Source organism: Actinia tenebrosa, unplaced genomic scaffold (genome assembly GCF_029948245.1).
Source record: "Actinia tenebrosa isolate PJP-AT-01 unplaced genomic scaffold, QUT_ActTen_1.0 PGA_scaffold0__85_contigs__length_37466705, whole genome shotgun sequence".
Lineage (NCBI taxonomy): Eukaryota > Metazoa > Cnidaria > Anthozoa > Actiniaria > Actiniidae > Actinia > Actinia tenebrosa.
In genome coordinates, this window is record NW_028292569.1 from 143,625 (window position 1) to 167,406 (window position 23,782).

Consider the following 23,782-nt stretch of genomic DNA (forward strand, 5'->3'; position numbering starts at 1 on the left):
ATTGCAATACGTATATTAATATTTGTACCTACCCCTCCCCCCGAAGGGGAGGATGTCCAACTTCCTTTTGGCCAACCAAAGGAATTTCCATTTGAATATTTACGCCCTGAAAGACAACTGATGCATGGTTAGCAACCTATAGCCCCCTCCTGGGATATTACATTCGAATCCAATCCCCCTCGGCAAAACTAACCAAAACACACCAGCAGCATTGCTGTGCGGATAGCGACACGGAAAATAGAGGGTTAGTTTGCAGTCTATTGGCAACCATTCTCAAGAGGGTTGTCCTATGACAAATACATGGCAGCCATGTCGTTTATGTCATATAGCACCAACATGTCCGCGACGACATAGAATACAAAAGGAGAATTAATTTACCTCAAAAGATTCTCCAATAGTCTTCCACTTGAACCATGAGGATTTCCAGTTTTTTTACCATCTACGCTCAAATCAAACGAGAAGGGTTTTGAGACCACAGTTTGTCGTGTATGTCAGAGGTGAGAAGCGAATGCACAACCACTTTGCCACACGTGATTCTCAAATTAACAAATGAATGAATGTACCTATATTAAAATTGGACCCCTTTAGGACCTTGTTTTACAGCAAATACAGTGTTACCTCAATGAAGTAGACACCTTCTGGACCTTGCCTGGTATATGCCGTAAAAGAGTGCGATGAATAGAGGTGTTTTACAGTAAATATAAGAAAGTTTTGGGGACCGTGCAAATAGCTGTCCGCTTATTAAAGGGTCCGCTTAACAGAGGTATCACTATCTTTGTAATCTCATATATTTGATGACTAATTCATTTATTAAAAACTGAAAAAAATCAGCGTGTAAAAAATGTTTATTCAAATGTAAACGCAGATATTAAAATATAATTTCTCTTTATGACAACTTTAGATATGTACAATACCTTTTTCAACGTAGAAACATTTTGTACAAAATAGGGAGCATTTTCGTAAAAAAATCTTTTTTATATCGGAAATTTTGAAAACTATTAATACCTAGTGAGTCTGTAATTAACTAACGACTCCAGTGTTGGCCGTGAAATACTTTACCAATCATATTTATAATCATAACTTTTTTAATTTTTAGGAAATTAAGTAAATAAATTGATTAATAATTAATTAATTATTAATAATTATTAAAGGTGTAAACAGTAGGTAGATGGCACATTTATTTTGAAAGGATCAAGATTTTTTAAATTTTAAAAGGTCCCAAAACGTGCCCTGTGGCACACCATACAAATTTAGAGTGGATGAAAGTTGTTTTGTATTCCTGTACGAAGGGTTGTCGAGGTTGTCTGGTCTTGTCCGTGTAATCAAGAATAGTGGTCGTTCAGCTAAACGCTGTGAAGTAAAATAAAAACGTACTTAGTACAAGGACGAATCTTCCATGTGGAAATCGTTTATTACTTGTAACGTTTACACAAAAATAGCATACGAAATATGAAAAATATCTCAAAATTTATACACTTCGTATAAAAACGAAAAGTTAAATAATCAGTCAGAACCTTTAACTTTATCTTCAACTTTATCAAACCATAAACCAACCCCTGGACTGATCTAAGTCATAGCTCGACTAATTCATAACACAGCACTAGAATCGTAGAAGCGACAAACTACCCTACCCGACACTAGAGAAAACCGTTTGCGCATACGTGCATTTCAGCATGTTTTCTCAATCTCGTACCAAGAGCCTGCGTTTCTTCTGGCCTGCGGCGAAGAACGAGGGCTCTGGCATTCTCAACTTTTACATTCCCATAATACTTTGCGCCTTTGGGGGTAACCAGAGGGTAAAAACCCACTTCTTTTGCTGAAGGCTGATCAGACAATGTTGACAATACCTTGTTTGGTATCCAAAAATAAAATGAAGAAGTAAAAAACAGAAAAAGATAGAAGCTTGAAGACGTTTAAGGTACATTTAAACATTTTTTCGTAAGTCAATACATTTTCTGTAATACCAAAACTCTTGATGATCTGTACACGCAAAAATAACTTGGAATAAACTGATAATCAGTATTGTATAAAAGCAGGTATAGTATAAATTCAATTAAGAAACCTTTCAATTTGGGACAGTTTAAAGCATGGACACTAAGTTTTGGCATTCGTGAAGTCAAATTTATCAGGCATGTTTGAAAATCAAATTTACATGTTTTGACTACTTTGCATACGGATTCAAAGCATGCGCAGACGGTTCACCCTACCCATGATCCACAGATGTTTTCCTACACTCTGACAGTGTTGAACACCAGTCAATCCCTCCTTAACAAGGGATCAGAATATCGAAAGGGTGTTCTTGGAATACCTAAATAAGGGACGGACCATTAGATTTTTTAGGAGGGGGGGGGGGGGGGGTTGGGCAATTTAATTTGTGCAGGATTTTTTTTTACGCCTAAGGGCTGGGCAGGAAATTTTACATAATTTGGAAATTTTGTTGGGCACTTTCTTATGCACGGTCTTTTTATTTCATTCTTTAAAGTTGTACTTGAAATTTTTTTTGGTCTTTGCCCAACCCCCTCCCCCCTTAAAAATCTAATGGTCCGTCCCTAAATTCCCTGTGTTAATGTAATAGCTAGTATTAATGATAAAAAGTTTTCTAAAAACAAAGCTTATTAATGCGCTCTTTGATCAGTGTTCAGAGGAGAATATCTAGTAGCAGGAGATTTCCTATCCTGACAGTGTGGACTTCCGAGAGATTTTATAGTTTCCACTCGAATCGAGTTTTTCTGTTTCAACTTACTGCTTTGTATCGTTCCCTTGCAGTTGATGTTGCTGTTATGCCTGTCGTTACCATGGTAACTATTACGTTTCTCATACAGTGCTTTAGGGTTCTGTGCTTCCTTTAAGTCAGGCAAACCGTTTTTATCCAAGGTTTTCGTGGTGTCATATGTTTGATGGTTGTCAGTCCATCTTGGCATCACCCTCTCATTGCGTACTCCAAGGTGTGGTTCGTGACTTCTGGATCTCCCATACTTTCGTTGCTTAGCAACGTTATTTTGGATCCCAACACAGTCCTCCTTGGCCTTGTTATCTACTCCTTTGGCCCCCATGTTGTTCATTAGATTTGTTTTGACATTATTTATGGATGATAGAATTTCAAGTCTCTTTTCTTTCATGTTGCTGTCGTCCCTGTAGTTGGTAGATCGAGAGACCATGTTATGAGATAATGACCTGGACAGGTGATTGCGTTGGCGATGCCCTTCATGTGAACGCTTCAAGGACTCAGTTGAAATATGAGTTGTTGTAACAGGTATACTTGATGGTTCAATTGATTCATCATCTAGCAGTACAAACACAAAACCATGAGTGTGTAATCTAAGAGCAATATGGATGAGCATTGTTGAATAACTTATTACCTTCAGGAGAGTCTATTGTATCGTACTGTATGGTATCTTGCCTGGTGCCTTCTGCTGTGTACTCAGATCCATCTTTTGTATATTTACTCGCTGACAGTAGCTGCTGTGTCTTTGCCTCTCTAGGAAACAAGACAAGATGATGACGATGATACATCATGATGATGATATATGACTATGATAAATGATGATGATACATGATGACGATACATGGTGATACATGATGATACATGATGATGATGATACATGATGATGATAAATGATGATGATACATGATGATTATACATGATGATGACGATACATGATGATGATTATACATGATGGTGACGATACATGAAGATAATATAAGATAATCCACCTACCCAGCAAACAGATGAAGCCATTCCTTCACATCCATAAAGCCAATCTACAAGAAGGAAATATATTCAACATTCACTTTTGTAGCCACCTACTGTGGTGATAGATAATGCCACTTGGCATAGCCACATTACGAAAACCATTGCATTTATTGAAACAGTCACAGCTAATATTACTGCACCATTAACAATAGTGAGATTGGCACAGCCCAAGTGCCATACCTCTAATTGTGCTTGATCACACGAGGTATGGTCTGGTCTAGAGAAACTAATACTCACCCCTCTATTAAAAAACCAAGACACTTCTACAGTCTGTTTATTTAAATCTGCAACAAAAATACAGTGGCATATAAGGGATAAGGTCCAAATAATTGTCATTTTGAGGGAAGGGGTGGGGTTATCCGGTACCCACCACCTCTGGAAGTGAAATTCCGGACTGATTAAGTAATCAACATCTCCAGATATAAAAGCGAAATCGTTGAATTGAATTTACTTTCTGTATGTATGCTGAACAATATAGAAAGAGAATTGTCACTAGAAACACCCAGTATCGAGCATACGACTTTTCTGAGTTCAATGAACAGGATGCATTGTGGTCTAAATTTGATACAAGCAACACATATGAAGTATGACTAACAAAAGATGTTTGTACCGAAGCTAGACCACAATGTGCCATGCTCGGTATCTCAGAAAATGTCTATTGCTACAGGTTTCTGGAGGGGGAGGGGGATGGGGGGTATTTATCTATTAATGTACCCACCACCTAAATCAAAAAAATCAACTTATTATTTAGGGCAATAGACTGTTTTCTCAAGGATGCGTGCGCATTCAATTTGACGGGCCACAAAACTGAAAAAACGCAAATTCAGTAAATTGAGAAGACAGGTTAATATTTAAAGAGGAGAATAATTGATTTTATAAATTCATATTGAAAATGTTTTCATATCAATGGCAAGTTCCTTAAATTTGGATGCGTACGCAACCTTGAAAAAACGGTCTATTGTCGTGTCTTGTCCCTAACGATGGGATTATTTTAGGAACGATCCCTTTAATCAAAGCTGACTGCACTGTGGTTAGTCAAGCAAGTGATGGTACACTGATTTACTCATTTGTAATCTTGATACTCTATTACTAATGCATTACGATTCAATGGTTTTGGCAATGTACCTGACAGAAGAATGAAGTGTCTGTATGTTGGCATCAATTCTAGCTGCTGTTTAAGCGCCGTGTCCAAGTATCTTTGCACAGGTGACAAGTTCTCAAGCACATAATCCTGGAAGACAAAACAAGAGGTATTTATGTTAGATGTTGAAGAATCTGGTATGGAAAACTACCAAAGTGCAAAATATCATGGAATTGCGTGGTTATGATACGAAATAAACAACATCAATTATTATCAAATGCAGGGCACAGCTAACTCATGAATTGGAATTTAGCTGATTAGGATTTGCGGAGTAAGGAACTGAGATGCCAAGTCCAAGTGCTAACCTGAGACCCCAGAGGCAAGAAGCAAGTCACTATTGCTACGCCACTAGTTGATTACCAAAATCATAGCGAATGATATCCCTACTTATCCATGTTTGCTTGGACAAACCACCAGCATGGTCACAGTACATTCAAGTTTAATATAATAATCATAAAATCTGTTCAGGAGTATAATATTACCTTGTTAATAATGTTGACAAATCTTTCTTTCCTGTATTTCCTCAGAAGGTCAAGAACAAATGCGTCTCTCCATGTCAAAGGCCTTAACAGGAAAAAAAGGTCTTTTGTTAGTTGAAAGTGTGCCTAGTGAATGCAGGTTGGCAAGGGAAAATGGGTGCTTATACCAAAATTCCTTGAAAGTATATGATATTTTCACCCCTACCATCTTGTTTGGAACCCGAAAAGCTAGCTAAAGTAAGAAATTGGAATCAGTGACCAAGGTAAGGCTATTGAGATTACAGGAGATGAAACCCAGGAGATGAAACCCAGGAGATTGGGCATCAGTATGTCATGCTCAAGCACGTGCAATGATTTCCCATTTTGAACCACGTCCTTCCCTTGAGAATAAGATCCTCTCCTTGATTCCTATCCATGTGTATTCATTTAGTTACCTTTGAGATCCTAGTTTCTTGTAAGCTATGTAGCGAATATTCATCACCCAGTAGAACTTTTGATGCATGGCATTCTCTTCCGCCATAAAACGAAGCAATGCCTCAAGTAAAGCTGAGAGAAAGAAACAAAAACTGGAGGATTGAATCTATGGGATAAGTTGAAAAGAATTGGAGAAAAGAGTATTCACAGGAATCAAGAATGAGTAGACCCCACTCTCTTATTTCTAGCTGTTTTGAGATTGGGTATAGTACTACAACAGGCGGAGCAATTATAGAATACCCCGCAAATGATATGCAGTTGTCGGAACTCTCTGAAGAACGACACATATAACAATAGAAGTCATGGTCATTAAGTATGTGCATACGATTTGCGGGGTATTCTATAAATACACCCAACAGGCCAAATTGCTGCAGAAATTGGAAAAAATAATCAGAAACAACAAAATCATACCTGGATCAACAGTCCTTAGGATGGCATCATCAGGAATCAGAACACCACCGTACTGGAATATAGCAGCGTATGCTCTTGTCTTCTTACTTACATCTAAAAAACAAATGCAAGGAGTAACACACTGTAGGGCAAAACGACCCTGACAAAAGGCATTTGACCAACAATTATCCGATATTTGTAGGCAGAATGTTGGCATGTTGTTGTGTCTTCAAAAGTCTTCATGACAACCAAGCCCAACATTTGACCCAACAATATCAAGCCATTTTTTAGAGCCCTAAGACAGCTGGCTGGCTGTATGTATGAGAGATGGAAAGGAATATTGGTGACTAAGGACAAGGTCACCAAGATAAATTGAGTAACAGAATACACGGCCTTGAACTTCACCCGGTGTTTCTTCCCATAATTCTGTTTACCCCTTTTATAGTCCCTCTGCACTATCAATGAATTATTGTGCTACAATCCTTCTCACACTTTGCAGTTTTCTCATTCCCTTGTGAAAATTTTCCCATTTAAGTTATAGTGTTCTCCTTCACTGATAATAGACCCACCTTCAACAGTATTGAACAAAGCAAACTTGACTGTTGAACGGAGCTTCATCTTGACAAGGTTACTGATACTTTAACGGATGGAAAAAAGAAGAGAATGTGAGCTCTTTATTATATTTTACATTATGATACTACTCCCCAAGGAAAAGGGAGGATGGGGCCAAAGCCAGGAACACAAGCAATATTGTAACAGTGATAGCAAAGCTGGCAATGTAGCCAAGCGCCAGCTAGAGAGCATGCCCAATTGAGAGCTATTATACTGCTGACCAGACTCTGCTACAACTTAACTTGTAAATAACTACATAAAAATTCCACACTCATTAATTAGCTCTAGTACAGTTAATACTCTAAGCACACAACTCTCAGCTTGCATTTTGATTTTTGGGGAGGGAGGAAGACTGGAGAACCCAGAGAAAAAATCCTTGTGGCAAGGGAAAGAATGGCAAACAAACTCTAAAGGCCAATCTTTATTTACGTTTTTTCCTCATTAGCATAAAAAGGATTTCAAGCTACAAGCAAACCAAGAATGTCTTATTTAGTAACTACTGAAAATTTGAGAGTTATAGGTTTAATATTTTGGGAGTAAAAGTTTTTTTGAAAACACTATGAATTACAAAGAAAAGTATGTTCATAATGCTTTCAAAAAAATTAATACCCAAAATATTGAACATAAAGACGTAAATAAAGATCAGCCTATTGACATATTGTGGCATCCATAAGGACTGGACCCACGCCCAACCTGTAGGACTAATGGGAAATACACCACCCAGTCATCAAAATAGTTATCTTATGAACCCGGACTAACCGGTGTATGGATGGTCTGTGCTTTCTGCGTACAAGAACTCTTAATTCTCCCGTCATGGTCTTTAGATTGTTTTCATCGCTGACATCAAGGAACTGTGCACCTGTCTTGAGCATATAATGCTGAGGATATGAAGAAATAACTGTCAATGACGAGATTATCCTTATCTCAAACAATAGTATCCCAAAGAAACAAAGAATGTTATTACCAAGAGATTTGAAGGGTAAACATTTACAACCAACTAATGGGTGTTATTAAATTAATATCTACTGTGTGGATTCAATCACACTAAAAGGGTTACCCTGCGAAAATATAGGTTATTAATATATATAATTGGAAGGGCAAGATAGTAACAACAGAGTTTTTTGTAGTAAATAGATCAGCTTATTGTAATAGACCATTTTCGAATTCCAAATTACCACTGTGTTCCTTGATTACAGACTCATTTGCACAGGGTTAGCCTCATATCAGTGTTTAAATATTCACGAGTACCAACGGTAAAGTGAAGAATGAACAGCTTCAACAATATGAACACTTTGAAACTTGACGGACCTTGACTGGAACACGTGAATATTCTTCACAAAATCGAGGCTAAGCCTGAGTAAATGAGTCTGTAATCAAGAAACACAGCGGTAATTTGTCTATTTCGGTCTATTTGGTCTATTTCGTCCTTAAAACAATCCCAGAGTGCACTGCAATGCCTACTCGGATTAGTTTTTTCTCAACCTCAGAATGGCTAATAGTGATTTTGAGCTGTGTCGTATCACAGCAGTAATTTGGAACTCGAATGTGGTCTATTAACACCTCCCCTCCCCTTTCTTTCCCAACTACCTTTACCTTAACTGCTTCACATTCTGGATCGCTATCAGGATTGTACACATAAAAGCATGATTGTTTTTTCTCGATTGGTTTGACTATTTTCTTGTGATCTGAAATGAGTGAGAATAAAGTCATCAAGGTCTACGATTCAGATAAATGGATAATTATGATGATGATGATCATACATCCAGATTCATGTTGTTGATGCATTTTTTTTATCATGATGATACATGATGATGATGATACATGATGATGATACATGGTGATGATACATGATGATGCATGATGATGATGCATGATGATGATGCATGATGATACATGATGATACATGATGATGATAAATGATGATGATACATGATGATGATGATGATACATGATGATGATACATGATGATACATGACGATGATACATGATGATGATACATGATGATGATACATGATGATGATACATGATGATGATACACAATAATGATGATGATACATAATCCATGATGTTTCTGATCCATGATGTTCCTTGGTGATGATACATGATGAAGATAACAATACTTGATGGTAATAAGAATACCTCCAGATTTCCTTTTTCTTCCAGCTTCTGTAACAGTCCTGTTTGCACTGCCCTTGCCACCAGAAACATTGCTTAGGCCTTTATTCAGTCGAGGATCACGACTAACTGCCAAGCTATTGACACTCGAAACTGTACCATCTGCATTAGAAACCACTTCTCCATTACTAGACGTCTTGGAGATATCATTCAAATACTTTGCCAACTCAAATAGCTGTACAGGAAAATCTCTAATACCATCAAAGACAGCTTGATCAAGTGCTAGTGTTGTCAATGAGATGTTATTCTCTACGATATCTTCCAAGTATTTGTGCTGTTCTTTGTCGTAATATTCTGGTGTATCTACACCATCGTGTTCAAACCCTTCTATGTCAGAACCATAGCTAGGTTCAACATTATCATATGTATATCTAGGCTGTCGATCTATTCCATTGTCTTCGTCTTCTGATAGGTAATCTTGTTGCTCTTCATTTTGGTAAACATCAGCATGAAAATCTTTTTCTTCTTCAATATCTGGAGGAAAATCCTTATCATTTTGATAATGTTCATTGAATTCCCTACCAGGTTCAATTTCATTGCCAGAAGCCTCGTAGTATTCACCATATTCGTCATCACTGATTGGTGTTCTTTCTGGCGAATAGCAAGAAGGGCGGTTATTGATATCAACAGGCGAAGGCAGTCTTTGGTCATATTTATCATCTGAAACTTCTCTCTGGTATGCTGAATATGATGATCTCCTATCATCAGTAATAGGAGGTGATTTCTGTCCATAACTACCATCAGATACTCCCCTCTGATCTGGAGAATACTGTGAACGCAATTCATTATGCTCAAAAGATGATCTCTGTCTATAGTTATTATCAGTGACCTTCCCTCGATCTGGAGAAGATGATCGTTTTTCAGCAATAGCAATAGGTGATCTCTTTCTTCTGTCTGAAGAATAGGAACACTTCTCAAGAGATGATCTTTCTTTATAACCATCATCAGAGACACCCCTCCAGCTTGAAGGATACTGTGAATGTCTATCATTATTGATCAGGGGAGAACGTGACCCCCTCCTGTACTCATCCCCAGTAATCCTACTCCTCTTTGGAGAGTACTGTGAGGTTCGATTATTCTTAGCAAGAGGTGATCTATGTCTATAACCATCATCAATGATCTCACTGGTCTTCTCTGGTGAATACTGTGAAGGTTGACCATCATTAGTAATAATTCCCCTCCGTCTGTAATCATGGTCACTCCTCTCTCTCCATTCAGAATAATCATATTGCAAGGGTCCATCACTATTTGTAGGCGATCTTAGCCCATAGTCATCATCAATTGTTCCCCTCCGGTCTGCTGAAAATCTTTCACAGATGTGTAGAGGTGATGCACGCCTATCAATGTTAGAGTAACTATCCGTTCCATCACTAGTGTAATATCTTTCATTAGAACCCAATTCTTCAACAAAATCAATGCTATGAGGTGAGTCAATGTCCTTGTAAGGACTCCTCGAAGCACAAAACAGTCCATGATCTCCTTGATCATCGTATCTGTCAGATGTATGGGGATACCTATGTGGATAGTTATCATTCAAGTCTCTTAAATTATCATAATCATTATCTGTATAAGGTGCACTTTGATTGGATGCCCTAAGGGAGTGTCCATCATTGTGTCTATAATAGTCAGGATTATTATTTTGATTCCTGTCTTTGTAACTAGTATTATTGTAGTCATAGCCAGTACTTCCGCCAGAACTGCTGTGCCTTCTTTGACAATGACCTGTTGTAAGCAATAAAAACAACATAGTAAGAAATATATTGAAATGTTTACAAATTACTGCAATAACTATTTTTACAATAATAGAGCATATTCTTGCAAATTGATTGGCTGACAGCTATGATCAATAAGAGGACAGACACATAGCATGATGAACCACTCGTGCATAGAGCAAGTGTATGCTTGAAACCATTTTTCTTTTAAACTTTTTCCTTGTTTTTACTATTGATGTTTTTGTATTCATTTTATTGTAAAGAACAAATCATTCATAGATTTCCGTTGTCTGTCCTCTTATTGAACATAGATGACGTCTTGAAATGTTCAAAACTTTACAGTGAAACCACTCGCTGTGCTCATGCTTCCACTTGAGTTTTGAACAACTTCAAGAATTTCCCGTTGAAGCTTGAAATCATTTTTTTCAAGTCTTTCTTTACAGCGTTCGCTTAGATCGCTCATTCACTGTGATGATCAACACATCTATCAAATTTCAAGAAGTCATCTATGTTCAATTTGTGTGGTAACACAAGACACCAAAGTTGTCCTTGTTGGCTATTCACATTAAGACTGTATTTTTTACCCCAGCACTGATTACATACAAGTACTACACCTGCCTTCACCCCGAGATTTCTTGACCACCAGCTCCTCACGTTTGTAACCTGCTCCAGTAACATCATGGTCATCGTCACACCCACGGTAAGGAGATGAAGGGGCTGACCAGGTACCTTGGTCATATGTGCTATCCTGAATATTCTCTTGCTGTGTTGGAACTGTAAATAATATTGAACAATAAGGGTTTTCTTAACTGTTAAGACCAGTAATGACTTTGACAGAAACCTGAACAAGTGGTGGATTGGGCACTAGTACGTGGTGTGCAAACTTGGCAAAACAAAACCAATATAGACCTCTTTAGCTTGAAGTTATGTTAACCAATCAGACAACAAATCATTCTATTGAGAATAAGATTCTTTGTTTGAATTGCATCCATATTCATGTGTCTTCTCATGTACAACCATGTAATGGGAAAGCTAAAGCTCGATTTATTTAACAATTATCCGCCGAAGGCGAAGTGATTATCGGGGAATATTTACCGAGACGCGAGTCTTCAAGAGGCGAGGTAAATATTCCCCAATAATCACTGAGCCTGAGGCAAATAATTGTTTTAGTATAAATACACAGGTGATTATTTCAACAAAAAAAAAAAAAGAAGATAAGAGGCATTTTTTCCGGTAACAGCAACAAAGCGGCTGGCCGCCATTTTGGATTTTCCCTCTAGGTGATTATCGTGTGATAGTGTGAGTTTCTTGACCAATCAGCGTGCAAGACTTTCTATAATCACCTGCGTATTTTTACTAAATATATATATATATATCATATATAAACATGGGATCCTTGTACTGGAAGTAAAATATGGCATACCTATATCCTGTGGAAAAATATCAGCACCTTCTTTGGTTGCACATCCCGTTGACCAGTATCCAATGTTAGTATGCAAGAAGCCCTCACTAGGTACAGCAGTTTCTGGTGTACCAGGACTATTGGGCATGGCTGTCATATCCACTTCAGTTGGACTGGAGGGGGGTATAAGTTGGGTGTGGTAGGTGTCTACCCCACAGTCATCTGGATTGGTGTGACCAGGAAATGTATCAGGACATTCTATGTCTGGGAAAAAAAGATACAAAAGTCAAAATATGAATTACGACTTGCCAATAGACTATTTTTAAAGTCTATCAAAGAAGAAGTGGAAGCAAACCAACCTCTTGTGATGGTGACTTCAAGGGACCTGCCATTAATAGGGCTTGTTCTAACAAAGCGATATCTGTTATAGGATGACTCTTCATTAGGTACAGCATATTCAAAGGCCACAGAGTCAAGAGAGGATATGGACATGGCTGAATCGCTGTCGATAGATTCATTATCTTGTAGCAATGGTTCTGGGATCTCTCGTGCTGGAATAGAAAACAAAATTAATTGGTTGGTGCTTTTTACAGAGATTTTTTTATTATTATCATCATGTATCATCATCCTGCTTCATCATCATGTATCATCATAATGTACTGTATTATCATCATGCATCATCATCATGTATCATCATCATATATCATCATCATGTATCACCATGTATCATCCCCATGTAACATGATCATGTATCATCATGTATCATCATCATGTATCATCATGTATCACCATGTATCATCATCATGCATCATGATCATGCATCATCACCATGTATCATCATCATGTATCATCACCATGTATAATCATCATGTATCATCATCATGTATCATCACCATGTATCATCACCATGTATCATCATCCACATGGTTATTGTCATGTACAATCACCATGTATTATCATGCATCATCATGCCACCACCATCTTACCTTGGTCCTGGTCTAGCTTCCTCCGTTTCCTTTCTCTATCCCAGTCTTCATGATCGTCCCTGTAACCTCTGTGTGTATCTATACTGCTGTCTCTCTTAGGGGCAATGTTCACTGTACGCCTGGGGGATGTTCTTTCTGTAGAAAACCTATCATGATGATGGCTCAATTCCAATCTATCACGAGAAGACGGCCTTGAAACGTCTTTTGATCTGGTTGAAGATTTGTAATCTCTATACCCATCAATTCTATGATTCTCTGTACTATATCCATCTGAAAAGGGTAAATTTTTGCATTTAGATATATGTATAATGAAGAATATTAATCTCCAGTGTATCAGGAGTTGCTTGTTTTGTTATTCCAATTTCTGCTTTTATTTTCCAATCTCAGAATTGAGCCCTCAAAACTGGAGTTTTAATGGCTGTCAATATATCGTATGAGAATGAAAAATCAAGCACTGTTACATTAAATATTTATCCTAACAGGCTCTACAACAACCTCTGGCCTGAAGTAAGTAAGGACATGACTAGCTAACAGATCAAAATTAATTGTAATTCAGCGTGTTGGGTTTTGCCGAAAAGAAAAACTCTGAAATCAAGTCTGACATACAACAAACTCTGCTTGCTCACATATGCAGTAGGCAAGTCGTTAGAGACCTTTAGCATTGTGTTTACTGCTAACCACTGACTGCTAGGAATCAGGCCCTGAAAAATGCTCACATACACAGAGAGAGAAACACTCGGCATCAATGAAATTCAATATGGCCACTCTTCCATCAACAACTTCGTTATGACACCTTGATAAATGTCAAAAGTTTGACAGAAAACACCTGACAATGAACTGCAGTTCGAGGTTTGCAGGGCTTGCAAGAAGGTTATGCTAAGGTCTCTGATAACTAAAGTTTGTCACTATTTACCTGAATCCAAGGGCAGTTCTGTATCAGATATATCACTAGTCATATCATCCCATTTATTGTCGTTTACTGTAGTATTACTCCTTTTTATAGTAACTTTTCGTTTCCTAGACGGTGAGATTTTCTTTCTTTCCTCATCAGACCTTTCTTTTCTGGGTGTAGTCTCCCTGGATCGGCTCTTGGATCTCCTCTCAGAACTGCTTGTACCCCTATGATCATGGTGATACCTATGAAGGTCAAATTTTGACAATGGAGATGGTTGGTGACCTCTTTTCTGACATGATAATAAATTATCCAACAAATCCAGTCCACTTTTAAGTTCAGGTGTGCTAGGACTCGAACATGCTGAATCTGACTTCAATGATCGTTTACCAGGTGTTTCAACACTTGTGTTTCTGTCGAGCAAAAGCTTTTTCATTGGCTGTTTATGACAGACATTCCTCTCATCCACATTTCTTCCATCTCTTTCATTCACATACCTATTCTCTGTCGCAGAACCTCTACTTTTTACAGCATAATCTTTAGCTTTATTTTCTTTCTTGGAATGTTCTTTTGGCTTCGTAGAACTATATTCAGGTTCATCAAGTCTTTCCTTTGGCAATATTTTATCTTCCCTTATGTGTTTCAACGCTGTATTCTCTACCCCAACATTTCTAGATATTCCAGATTGATAATCAGTACAATGTTCATCATTGTTGTTGTCTTCCTCGGATGAAGTGTCCTTGGACACATCCCTATTTCGGAGCAGAATATTCTTGATTTCTCTGATGGCCCTAGAACTGTTTTTCTCTGCTTCTGTTAATGGTCTATTAATAACAATATTATCATAATCTGGAATATCAGGGATGTCTGAGTCAAGCATATCATTCTGCGCAGCACATTTCTCAAGGGAAATATCATTATTGCTGTCTGGTGGAGTTTGAGCTATTTTTGGAGAATTTTCTTTTGAATATGGTCTTCTTGTTTGTAGTTCTTGACCATGCTCCCTGTTTTCACTCCTTGTGGTATAAGACTTGCTGTTGCTTATTGAGACAGGTGTAATGATAGTTCTAGTGGGTGTGTTGTCAGAGGAAGAGATAGTTATTGGTGAGCTTGGGTGCATTTGATTCCAAGCTGTGACACTCTGTGTGGAAATGCTGCTGTCTTTCAAGTACGAAGCACTGGTATTAATAGACTGATTCATAAAAGAAATCTTTTCCCTCATCAACTGAAAGACAGGGCTTCCTGTAGGTTCAAGTCCGGGTATCAACATTTCCTGTCTCTTAACAGCAGGGGGAGAAACAGGAGAAGTAACCAGAGGGACGTCAGTGGCAGCTGTCGATGGCTCAGAAGTGGATGTCTTGAAGACAGGTGTATTCCCAACTACACTAGATGACAAAAGGGTAGTACTTAAAAATGGACTAAAGGGAGGGGGAGGTGGTGGGGGTATTGGTGGAGGTGGTATACTAGGCAAAAAACCAGGTTTATCAGAGTTAATATCTTGGGATGAAGAAGAAGATGATCTTTTTTGTAATCTTGGATCCACTAGTGCAGAAGATCTTGTTGAAACAGTAGTCTTACATTGTTTGTCATGGTGCTGAAACTCTTTGATTAGTTTCTGAACAGTTATGAAGTCTATTTGATTTTCCATGTTTGCAGATTGCAAGCTAGAGTCAGCAGTATTGTCCACAGACACCACCCCAATGCCTTCCTTCCTCCCTAAATCTTGGTTAACATTAGTAGATGGTGTACTTGGAGCTTGTTTAACATTTGTACCCTGATCTACATTTGAAGAATCCTTTGAAGAAGGTAAATTCTCTTTCTCATTTCTACTTGTTTTCATTGAATCATCATTACGCAATTCTGTTTCTAATGATAAGCTCTGCTTGTCTAAACTCTTTGGGTTAACCCACTTGTATTTAGATTTCCTGGTCGGAGTATTGCTGCTTGTAGGGGAATCCTGTATTTGCATATTTGAACCCCTTTCTTTTCTTACAGAGCTAAAGAAACTGTCGACCCACTTCCGAGCCTCCTTCTGAAACTGTACACGCTTTTCATGGGAAGCTCCTTCTGGTGGAAGGGAGAACCCCACATCTGTACTCTTTCTCCTTGCTTCAAGAACACTTTTTGGTTGATCAGTGGTATTTTCCCCATCTTCTAGAGATGTCCTCCTGGTCATAAGTGGTGTCAACGTATCTTGCTTTGTTTTTCTGTGTAGTTTTTCCTGCTTGTCTTCATATTTTTTCATGAAGATTTCTTGGACTTGACTTTCTATTATGGCTTCATTTAAGGAAGTGTCATCGATTCCAGCATCTTGCTCTTGTTCATGCTCAGTTGGCACTGTATTTTCTAAAAGATAAACAAGTTATAACATGTGTTGTGGGAGTGTTTGCTTACCACATTATTCTTAAACACAGGATCATAAGACGCTTAGTTTCAGTTCCATAATAAAGAAAAAACCCCTCCCCCACTCCTTTTTTTTATCCCCTGTGTTAATGAATTTTTTTTTTCTGATTTTCTACAAAGAGATACTCCTGCTGCAGTACCACTTCTAAATCCCCATTTCAAACATTGCAAATGACAGGGCCTTGTTTTACAGAATCCTCTCATGTAGGGAATGGTTCCCCCACCCTCTGGGACTATAATACATACTCAATAAGCAGCCCAGTGGAGCAAAGACCCTTTAATGATACTTTAATGATACAAATTCTCTTGGCTTAACATGCTCTAACCTTGTGCATTAGGAAGTCGTCTGACATGCCTGAGTTGAAGCAATGCATGAAGAGCCAATGGGCTTTTTCTATCTGTTATACCTTTGAAAATTAAAAGACTGTTAACACAAAATGTTTCTATTCTATTTTATTCAATGAAATGTATTGCTGGGTTTCAACAGCTTATAAAAGCTTTAGAACATCATTATCTGCTGGTGGTCAAACAAGGACCACCATGTGCAGTCAAGCAGAAAGAATTCTATTGAAAACTTGGGATTCAGCCGATGAACACTTTGCAGGACACAGGAAATGATGTCTAGTGAGACCTAGCAATTAAAGGTTCTTACCAATGTCGTTTGTCAGCTTTGATGTTGGAATCAGATACAAGTAAACTGGACCTTTAAAATACTGGTACTCTATAACCCCAGCCTAAAATATCAATCAGTTAACTTCATTAGAACATACAACTTACTTGTAAAATAACACAAAAGTGATTTAGGAACCATTCAAATCTTATTGGGGGCCAGGATCGGTGCAGTGGGATTTGCTTGGTAACTCAAGCAAGAAAACTGCCCCCTCTATGTTGTTGCAAAGAAAAATGGCCATCCCTTGTTTACCATTGGTTATAAAAAAGTGCTGGAGCAACTCATACTTTTTTGAGTGCCCCCCTCCTCTTGAGAAAAAACCTCCCACAAATGGCTCCTTTTTCAATAAAACGTGACTCCACATAATTGGAATTGCACAATCATGGTGGAACAAAATCCCAGTGTCAAAACAAAGGGTTATAAGCTTTATAAAGTTTTGACATGCTCCATGTAGTATGTAATAGGAAGTGATAAAAGCAGAAAATAATAGGCAGATGATATGAGCATCATACTCATCAGGGTGTATGGTGATGCTACTATGTAAGAAATGTAATTCATCCTTTGTCTTCTGAGGTTCGAATTGATAAAATACAGTAAATGTATGAACACATCAAGTCCAACCTCAAATAGGAGCCATTGTTTGGTGGTCACTCAAGCAAATTCAAGAAAGATCTATGAAAGGTCTATTCAGAAAACTATTACCAAGACGAGTAGGGCATGTGGACCTCGCTTACCATTTCATTGTTGACAAAATGTGAAACCAATGCATCAAATTTATCCTGGATTTGATTAACTACTCTAACTTCATAATATATGAATTTTCTACCATGGTTCAGTTCTAAAAAGGAGAAAAAAGAATATATAATGAAGGTGGATTCTGATATACAGGTAAAGGTCACAAAATAACACCCTATAATTGTATGGTTGCATAATGGGGTTGTGTGGCACTGCACATGGTGCTGTTATGGTAATGAATAGTCATCATTTGAATCAATCACAGCATGTTAAATCATCCCTCAGCCATGATGGTCATGTCCAGTCACAATATTGCAACAGAAAGGCTTGTGTGACACTGTGCACAGTGCTGTGATGGTAATGAATTTACATCATGTGAACTAATCAAGTCATGTTAAATCATTGCTCAGCCAATGAAAATACCCATACATGGTACCATGATGGTCATGTCCAGTCAGAATTGCACATGGCACTGTCATGTTACTGAATGGATAACATCATTTAAACCAATCACAGCAAATTGAATCATTGCTCAGCCAATGAAAATACCCATACATGGTACCAGGATGGTCATGTCCAGTCACAATTGCACATGGCACCGTCATGTTACTGAATGGATAACATCATTTAAACCAATCACAGCAAATTGAATCATTCGTCAGCCAATGAAAATGCTCAAACATCATAACATGATGATCACATCATGGCAGTCCATACCATGGATTTTCAGTCATAATGAATTTCCTCTACATAATACCTACCTATGCAGACCCCTGATGACGCTGGCTTTCCATTTCTAAAGACTGGACACTTAAGCAAAGATCTCAAGTCATCATGAGAAACCTTATGACTAATGTTGAAATAATCTCTGTAACCAAACACAGAACAAGATTATTTACAAGCTTGGGTTTATCTTCCATACAAAGCAGCCGTCACAGTTAATAGTCTGTTATTAGTCATAGCTAATAGTAATAGTAATAGTAGTGTTTAGTCATAACTAATAATCTGTCTTTGGGAGGCTCATTATGGATGTTAAGGTCCCTATTGTATGGGGTGAGACAAAAATTTCACTGTAACGTGAAATAAAATTGGGCACCCACAAAAAGTCCCAACAGTATCATTGCTGCAAAGTATAGGAAATAGACTGGAGGCTTAACTGTGTTTTCATGATACCCTTTACTAGGACATGTGTACGTATCAAAAAGGGAACACCTGAGTAACCTGAAACTACATGTAATATGATTATACTGAAGATCACATTTATCATTACACCAACAGTTTTATCCAAGATATGTTTTTCACTCATACACTTACACATTAACAGGGAGAGGATGCTTTTTCCGTGAGTAGCTAAGGAAATCAACATAAGCAAACTGCTTTTTATTGATAGCAAGTACACCGGACCATGAAACATTTGCATTTGAGATGAGGTCATCTTTACTTTCTGAAAAACAAAATCAATTAACTAAATGAAATACATTATAAATAATAATATTTGGAATATATTCAAAGGCCAAGGAGTGCCTTGGAGAAGCATAGCAATGAGAACGCTCTCCTCTCACCATGGCTCCCTCATTCCCTCCCTTCCACAGCCCCGATATAAGTACACATGTTACATGATATAAAGTAATGTACCTATTCTATTAGGAGAATACAGAATATTCTCATCTGCACTCGAAAGAGAATCATGTCCAGTGACTACAGCTTTCTTGCCCTTGAAGGAAAAAATAATTCATCAGAAAACTGCTTTCACACTATTTTGTTTACCAAATACTATATAGCAATATAGCACATAGTTTACAAACTAAATTTACTTTGCTATGTGGAAGTAAATTCTTTTGATAATCATTATAAGTCTGACGACAGGACAAAATCAAATGCATTTTTTCTCAAACAAAATCTGGGCTGACCTACATGGGTAATTTGAGTAATTTGGTTGGGTTTGGTAATAGGTAATGGGAAAAACTACATAACACTCAGTTGATGTATATAATGTATTCAGCAAATCTATTGTATTCTATTGTCTATCTATTACATTAGGTGTGATTCATTGTATTTTTTTATGAATACATTACATTAACTGCTTGCTACATAGGCTCTCCTAATAGGTCATTGCTAACTTACACATCAAACTGGAATTCTAGGTGTCCAGGATGAATGTACAACTATAATAGCAAAAGCATGCTACTGAATAAACAACTGGAGTTAAACATTGACCTGTTGTTTTACCTCTGATTTCTCATCTAGTTTGCTTTGCTGTTGCTCTGGTTTGAGGATAGTGAAGGTCAACACTGCATACGGCAACACTTGTCTTGGTTGCTTGACATGAAAGTCATCACTGTTCTCATCAATCTCATAAAAATATAACTGAAAGGGGGAAAACAACTTCTATCAATATTAGTGCCGCATGAAGAAATTTCAATTATATATTCCTAGTCTTTGTTTAAGTTTTCGTTCCGGTCACGCTTCTAGTTTTGTCACCTTAGTTTCTTAGTTTCTTTGTTTCGTATTCAAATTTTTAGTACTTTTGCTTTGTCTTTTTCAATAGTTTTCAGTTCTCAGTTTGATTTATATCAGACAAGGCCATATTGTTCTTTATTTTCTGTGCCTCATTTTGTTCTGTAAGTATATTTTTAGGCAATCTTTTATATTTTCTGCTATTTTGTAGTCTTATTTAGTGCTTCAACAGTTTGTATTTATTTTGTTTTGTAGAAACCATTACCCTTATCGTTATAACCGTTTTCATTATGCTGTCAGTCAAGGACATAAATAAATTCAATGTAAGGGTATGAACTGAGAGTACAATTAACCATGTAGCACTTGTACAAATTGTACAAATAGTAAAGGACTTGGGATGTTTATGTAGCCCAAATATATTAAATTTATAACTAGATTGCTCCTCAACATTTTGACACAAATGGTTTAGATCCAAATGTTTAGTTCAAATGGATTTAGGAATCAATTCAGGACAGCTTTGCCATGATGGTAGGTATGAGACACTGCTATGCAGCTAGTGCTCAACTGCTACACCATTCTTGATTCTCTAAACTTGCAAGCAACATTCTAAAGTAGTTCTTAGTATTAAGACATGAACCAAACAAGTGAGATGCTGTGTCTGAGCAGCAGACACACCCAGGTTTTCCTATGCTGCAGAAGCATCAATATTATTCTAATCTTTTGTCTTTTGCCCCTCAAAATGAAAGTGGCCTGCATTAATCAATCTCTAAATGACAAGAGCAAAAAAAACTTGGAAATAGAGATAAAATGAAAAGATTTAATACATAATACAGTATACCTGTGAGGATTCAAAAACATCAGAATATGATGCCTTGGAAGACAAAGTTGTTAGTGATTTGGACACATGACAGTCGTGGTGAGGGGTAGGCTGTAGTTCTGGGTTGTTGCCACCAATGAATCTCACTTTTCCCTGTAATGTAAGGAAAAAATACAAAAACATTTTAATCCACATTGTAAAAAAATAATACAGTTACTAGACCATCAGCTTGCAATAATAGCCAAACTGTAAAACAAAATTCTGTTAATTTGAAATTAAATATAGTATCAATCAAACATGTGTCTGTGACATTTACATTATTGGTGCCTGATTAATGAGGAAACTTTCATGTCCCTTTGGTGGCCGTATTAACCAGGTTGTATTACTTATTTTACTAGAATGATTTTTGAAAGTAACCCACCTTAACAACACGAAAAACTAAGAGATATCCTGAGTCTTCAGTTGTTAATGGTCTTTTATAAATAACATCTGAATACCGACATAAGTATACACCTGCGGCAAAGAGGAATACAATAGCAGTTAGTAGGGGGTCACGTACTGATTTACTTTGCAAAAGCAATGATGTAGAAAACTGTTATCCTACCTAATTTTGGATCTCCAAGAGACGTCAATGAAGAATTACCAGTGTGAAGTCCATGCTCACAAACTGACTTGACCTAAAGCAAGTGATTAGAACATGTTTAGGATTGAAATTTATTACATTTATCTAATACTTTGATACATCGCAACAATTGACAAAACAATGTAATTTTGAAAAGAATCAGATTTAAATTTAAAAACATTCAGTCTGCAAATAGCTTTAGGAACAAAAAAAACTATTAATATACCGTAGCAGAATATTACTTTTATTGTTATTTTTACCAGTATATTTAACTATTAGCGATTATCGGAGAATATTTACCAAGCTACAAGTCTTTGAGTAGCAAGGTAAATATTCACCATACTCACTGAGCCTGAGGGGAATAATATTGGTTTAGTATAATTTTAGACTTGAATAATAGAGATAGACCAAATTCATATTAAGAATTTTTTTTGATATTACTTTCGTTCTGGATAACTTTGGAAAACCTCATAATCAATGCTTGAGCAGTGATATCTCAGAATCACTGATCGCTCAACCAATCACAGTACGCAAAACTCTATATCCTCTGTCTTCATAATAGAGACACATAATGCGTCTGGACGAAGTTGGGCAAACTTAGTGCATCCTTTCTTGCATCATCAGTTATTAAGATGGGAAGATATAACTTGCTAAAAACTAGTGTGTTATTAAGATGGGCAGAGGTCACATTATGCATTCAGATGCACTACTTGATTTAATGCATCTTGAACTACAAATTATTTGAATTTTATCTTGCCGTCTAAAAGTTCAATGGTCTGACAGTATAAAGACGAGCAACAGACGAAGAAACTACAAACTCTAGAATTTTCACCTAATCCAATATGCTAGTGCTAGACCCATTTCACATGCTCTCGACAGGCATCAGATAGTCAAATTTGTCTTATATTTTGCCTCTCTCTACACTAGATGCATAAAGTAATAAATGCATTATGCACCTCGGTGCATTTTTCATGTCTAGTGTAAAGAGGGCCATTCAAGTCTAAAATTATACTAATTTGTATTATTTTAAGACCATTGGTAATAACAAGTTACATGTGATCAAGACAGCTGCGTTCAAAATATAAACATCGTGGACATAGTAATTATCCTTTCAAAGGCATCGTTTGTATTTTAGTAGAAAAATCAAAAATAAACCTGAAGTACGTGTACGAAGAAAAATCTTACCTCAGTTCTCGACGTGGTGAAAAGAAAAGCAAATCTATCTTCAAGTTCGCGATTTGTTCGCATAGTTTCAAGTCGTAAAGCTTGCTTTTTATCGCCATACTAAAACAAAAACATTCATAAATAAATCAGAACACGGCAAGCATTCTTGTATCAAGTTCTGTCTTAATAAATTGTACAGTTTATACAAGTTAGCGAGCAAGCAAGAATATATTTTTATTTTTTAAGTTTACTTACCTTACGAGCAAGTTTGTCATTGTTCACTAATTCAACTCTCTCAAATTTATACGAAGACCAAAAACTAGGGTCTCGTAAAGAGAGCTGGACAGAACGAAGAAGTTCTTTGGTCTCTCTTGAGTCAAAACGGTGAGACTGAAGCAGTTCTAATAAAGGAAAAGAGTAGTACAATAACAATCAATTGAGCAAGCAGCTTCAAACAATGTCAGTAACGTGACATCGTAGAAGACCCAAGTTCCTGTCGTCACAAAGTCAAATACAAACCTTTTGCTTGCTTTTTCTTTCTCGGGATGACAAACTCCTTCTTTTTGGTACTCAGTATGTTGTTATTTATTCTATCTTTTAAGCTTGAGGTCTGCTTTGCTTGATGTAACGACTGGGACTCGTCCACGTCGTCTTTGTGTTTTGACCCGACATTTTGAGCTTCATGACAAAATATTTGGACCTTTCTGTCCGTTTTTTTCCGAGGCTTCGGATGTTTTGCGACAGACATTATTCTTGCAAGACTTCAGCATGTTTAGGAGAGCTAAAAAGTTGCAAAACAAGGCTGTTTGAGCCGTATTTTTTTATTTGACTTACGACCACATGCTTCAATCATGGTCAGTGTGCTTTACATATGGCAAACGCGCGAAAATCCATGAC

The 23,782-nt window shown here is 37.2% G+C and overlaps 1 protein-coding gene across 4 annotated transcripts; it reads right to left on the reverse strand.

The window, feature by feature from the left end:
- Positions 1-829: 829 nt before the first annotated feature.
- LOC116304310 (uncharacterized) lies at positions 830-23,753 on the reverse strand. Of its 4 annotated transcripts, XM_031714021.2 has the most exons (32): positions 23,405-23,753; positions 23,141-23,286; positions 22,907-23,005; positions 21,704-21,776; positions 21,521-21,612; positions 21,121-21,252; positions 20,055-20,192; positions 19,461-19,539; positions 19,140-19,269; positions 18,587-18,693; positions 17,825-17,928; positions 17,073-17,154; positions 16,747-16,827; positions 14,515-16,363; positions 14,039-14,262; positions 13,126-13,395; positions 12,499-12,690; positions 12,161-12,403; positions 11,341-11,511; positions 8,990-10,747; positions 8,444-8,535; positions 7,610-7,728; positions 6,808-6,875; positions 6,260-6,352; positions 5,809-5,920; positions 5,378-5,459; positions 4,880-4,985; positions 3,992-4,038; positions 3,719-3,762; positions 3,360-3,478; positions 2,744-3,283; positions 830-1,350 (listed from the first exon to the last, which is right to left on the reverse strand). In XM_031714021.2, the coding sequence occupies exons 1-32, from the start codon at positions 23,631-23,633 to the stop codon at positions 1,340-1,342; spliced, it is 7,632 nt and encodes a 2,543-aa protein (XP_031569881.2). In that variant the 5' UTR covers positions 23,634-23,753; the 3' UTR covers positions 830-1,339. The 4 variants fall into 4 exon arrangements, with proteins under 4 accessions (XP_031569881.2, XP_031569880.2, XP_031569879.2 ...); XM_031714020.2 differs by having other exon boundaries at positions 11,362-11,511; positions 14,039-16,363; XM_031714019.2 differs by having other exon boundaries at positions 11,356-11,511; positions 14,039-16,363.
- Positions 23,754-23,782: the final 29 nt, after the last annotated feature.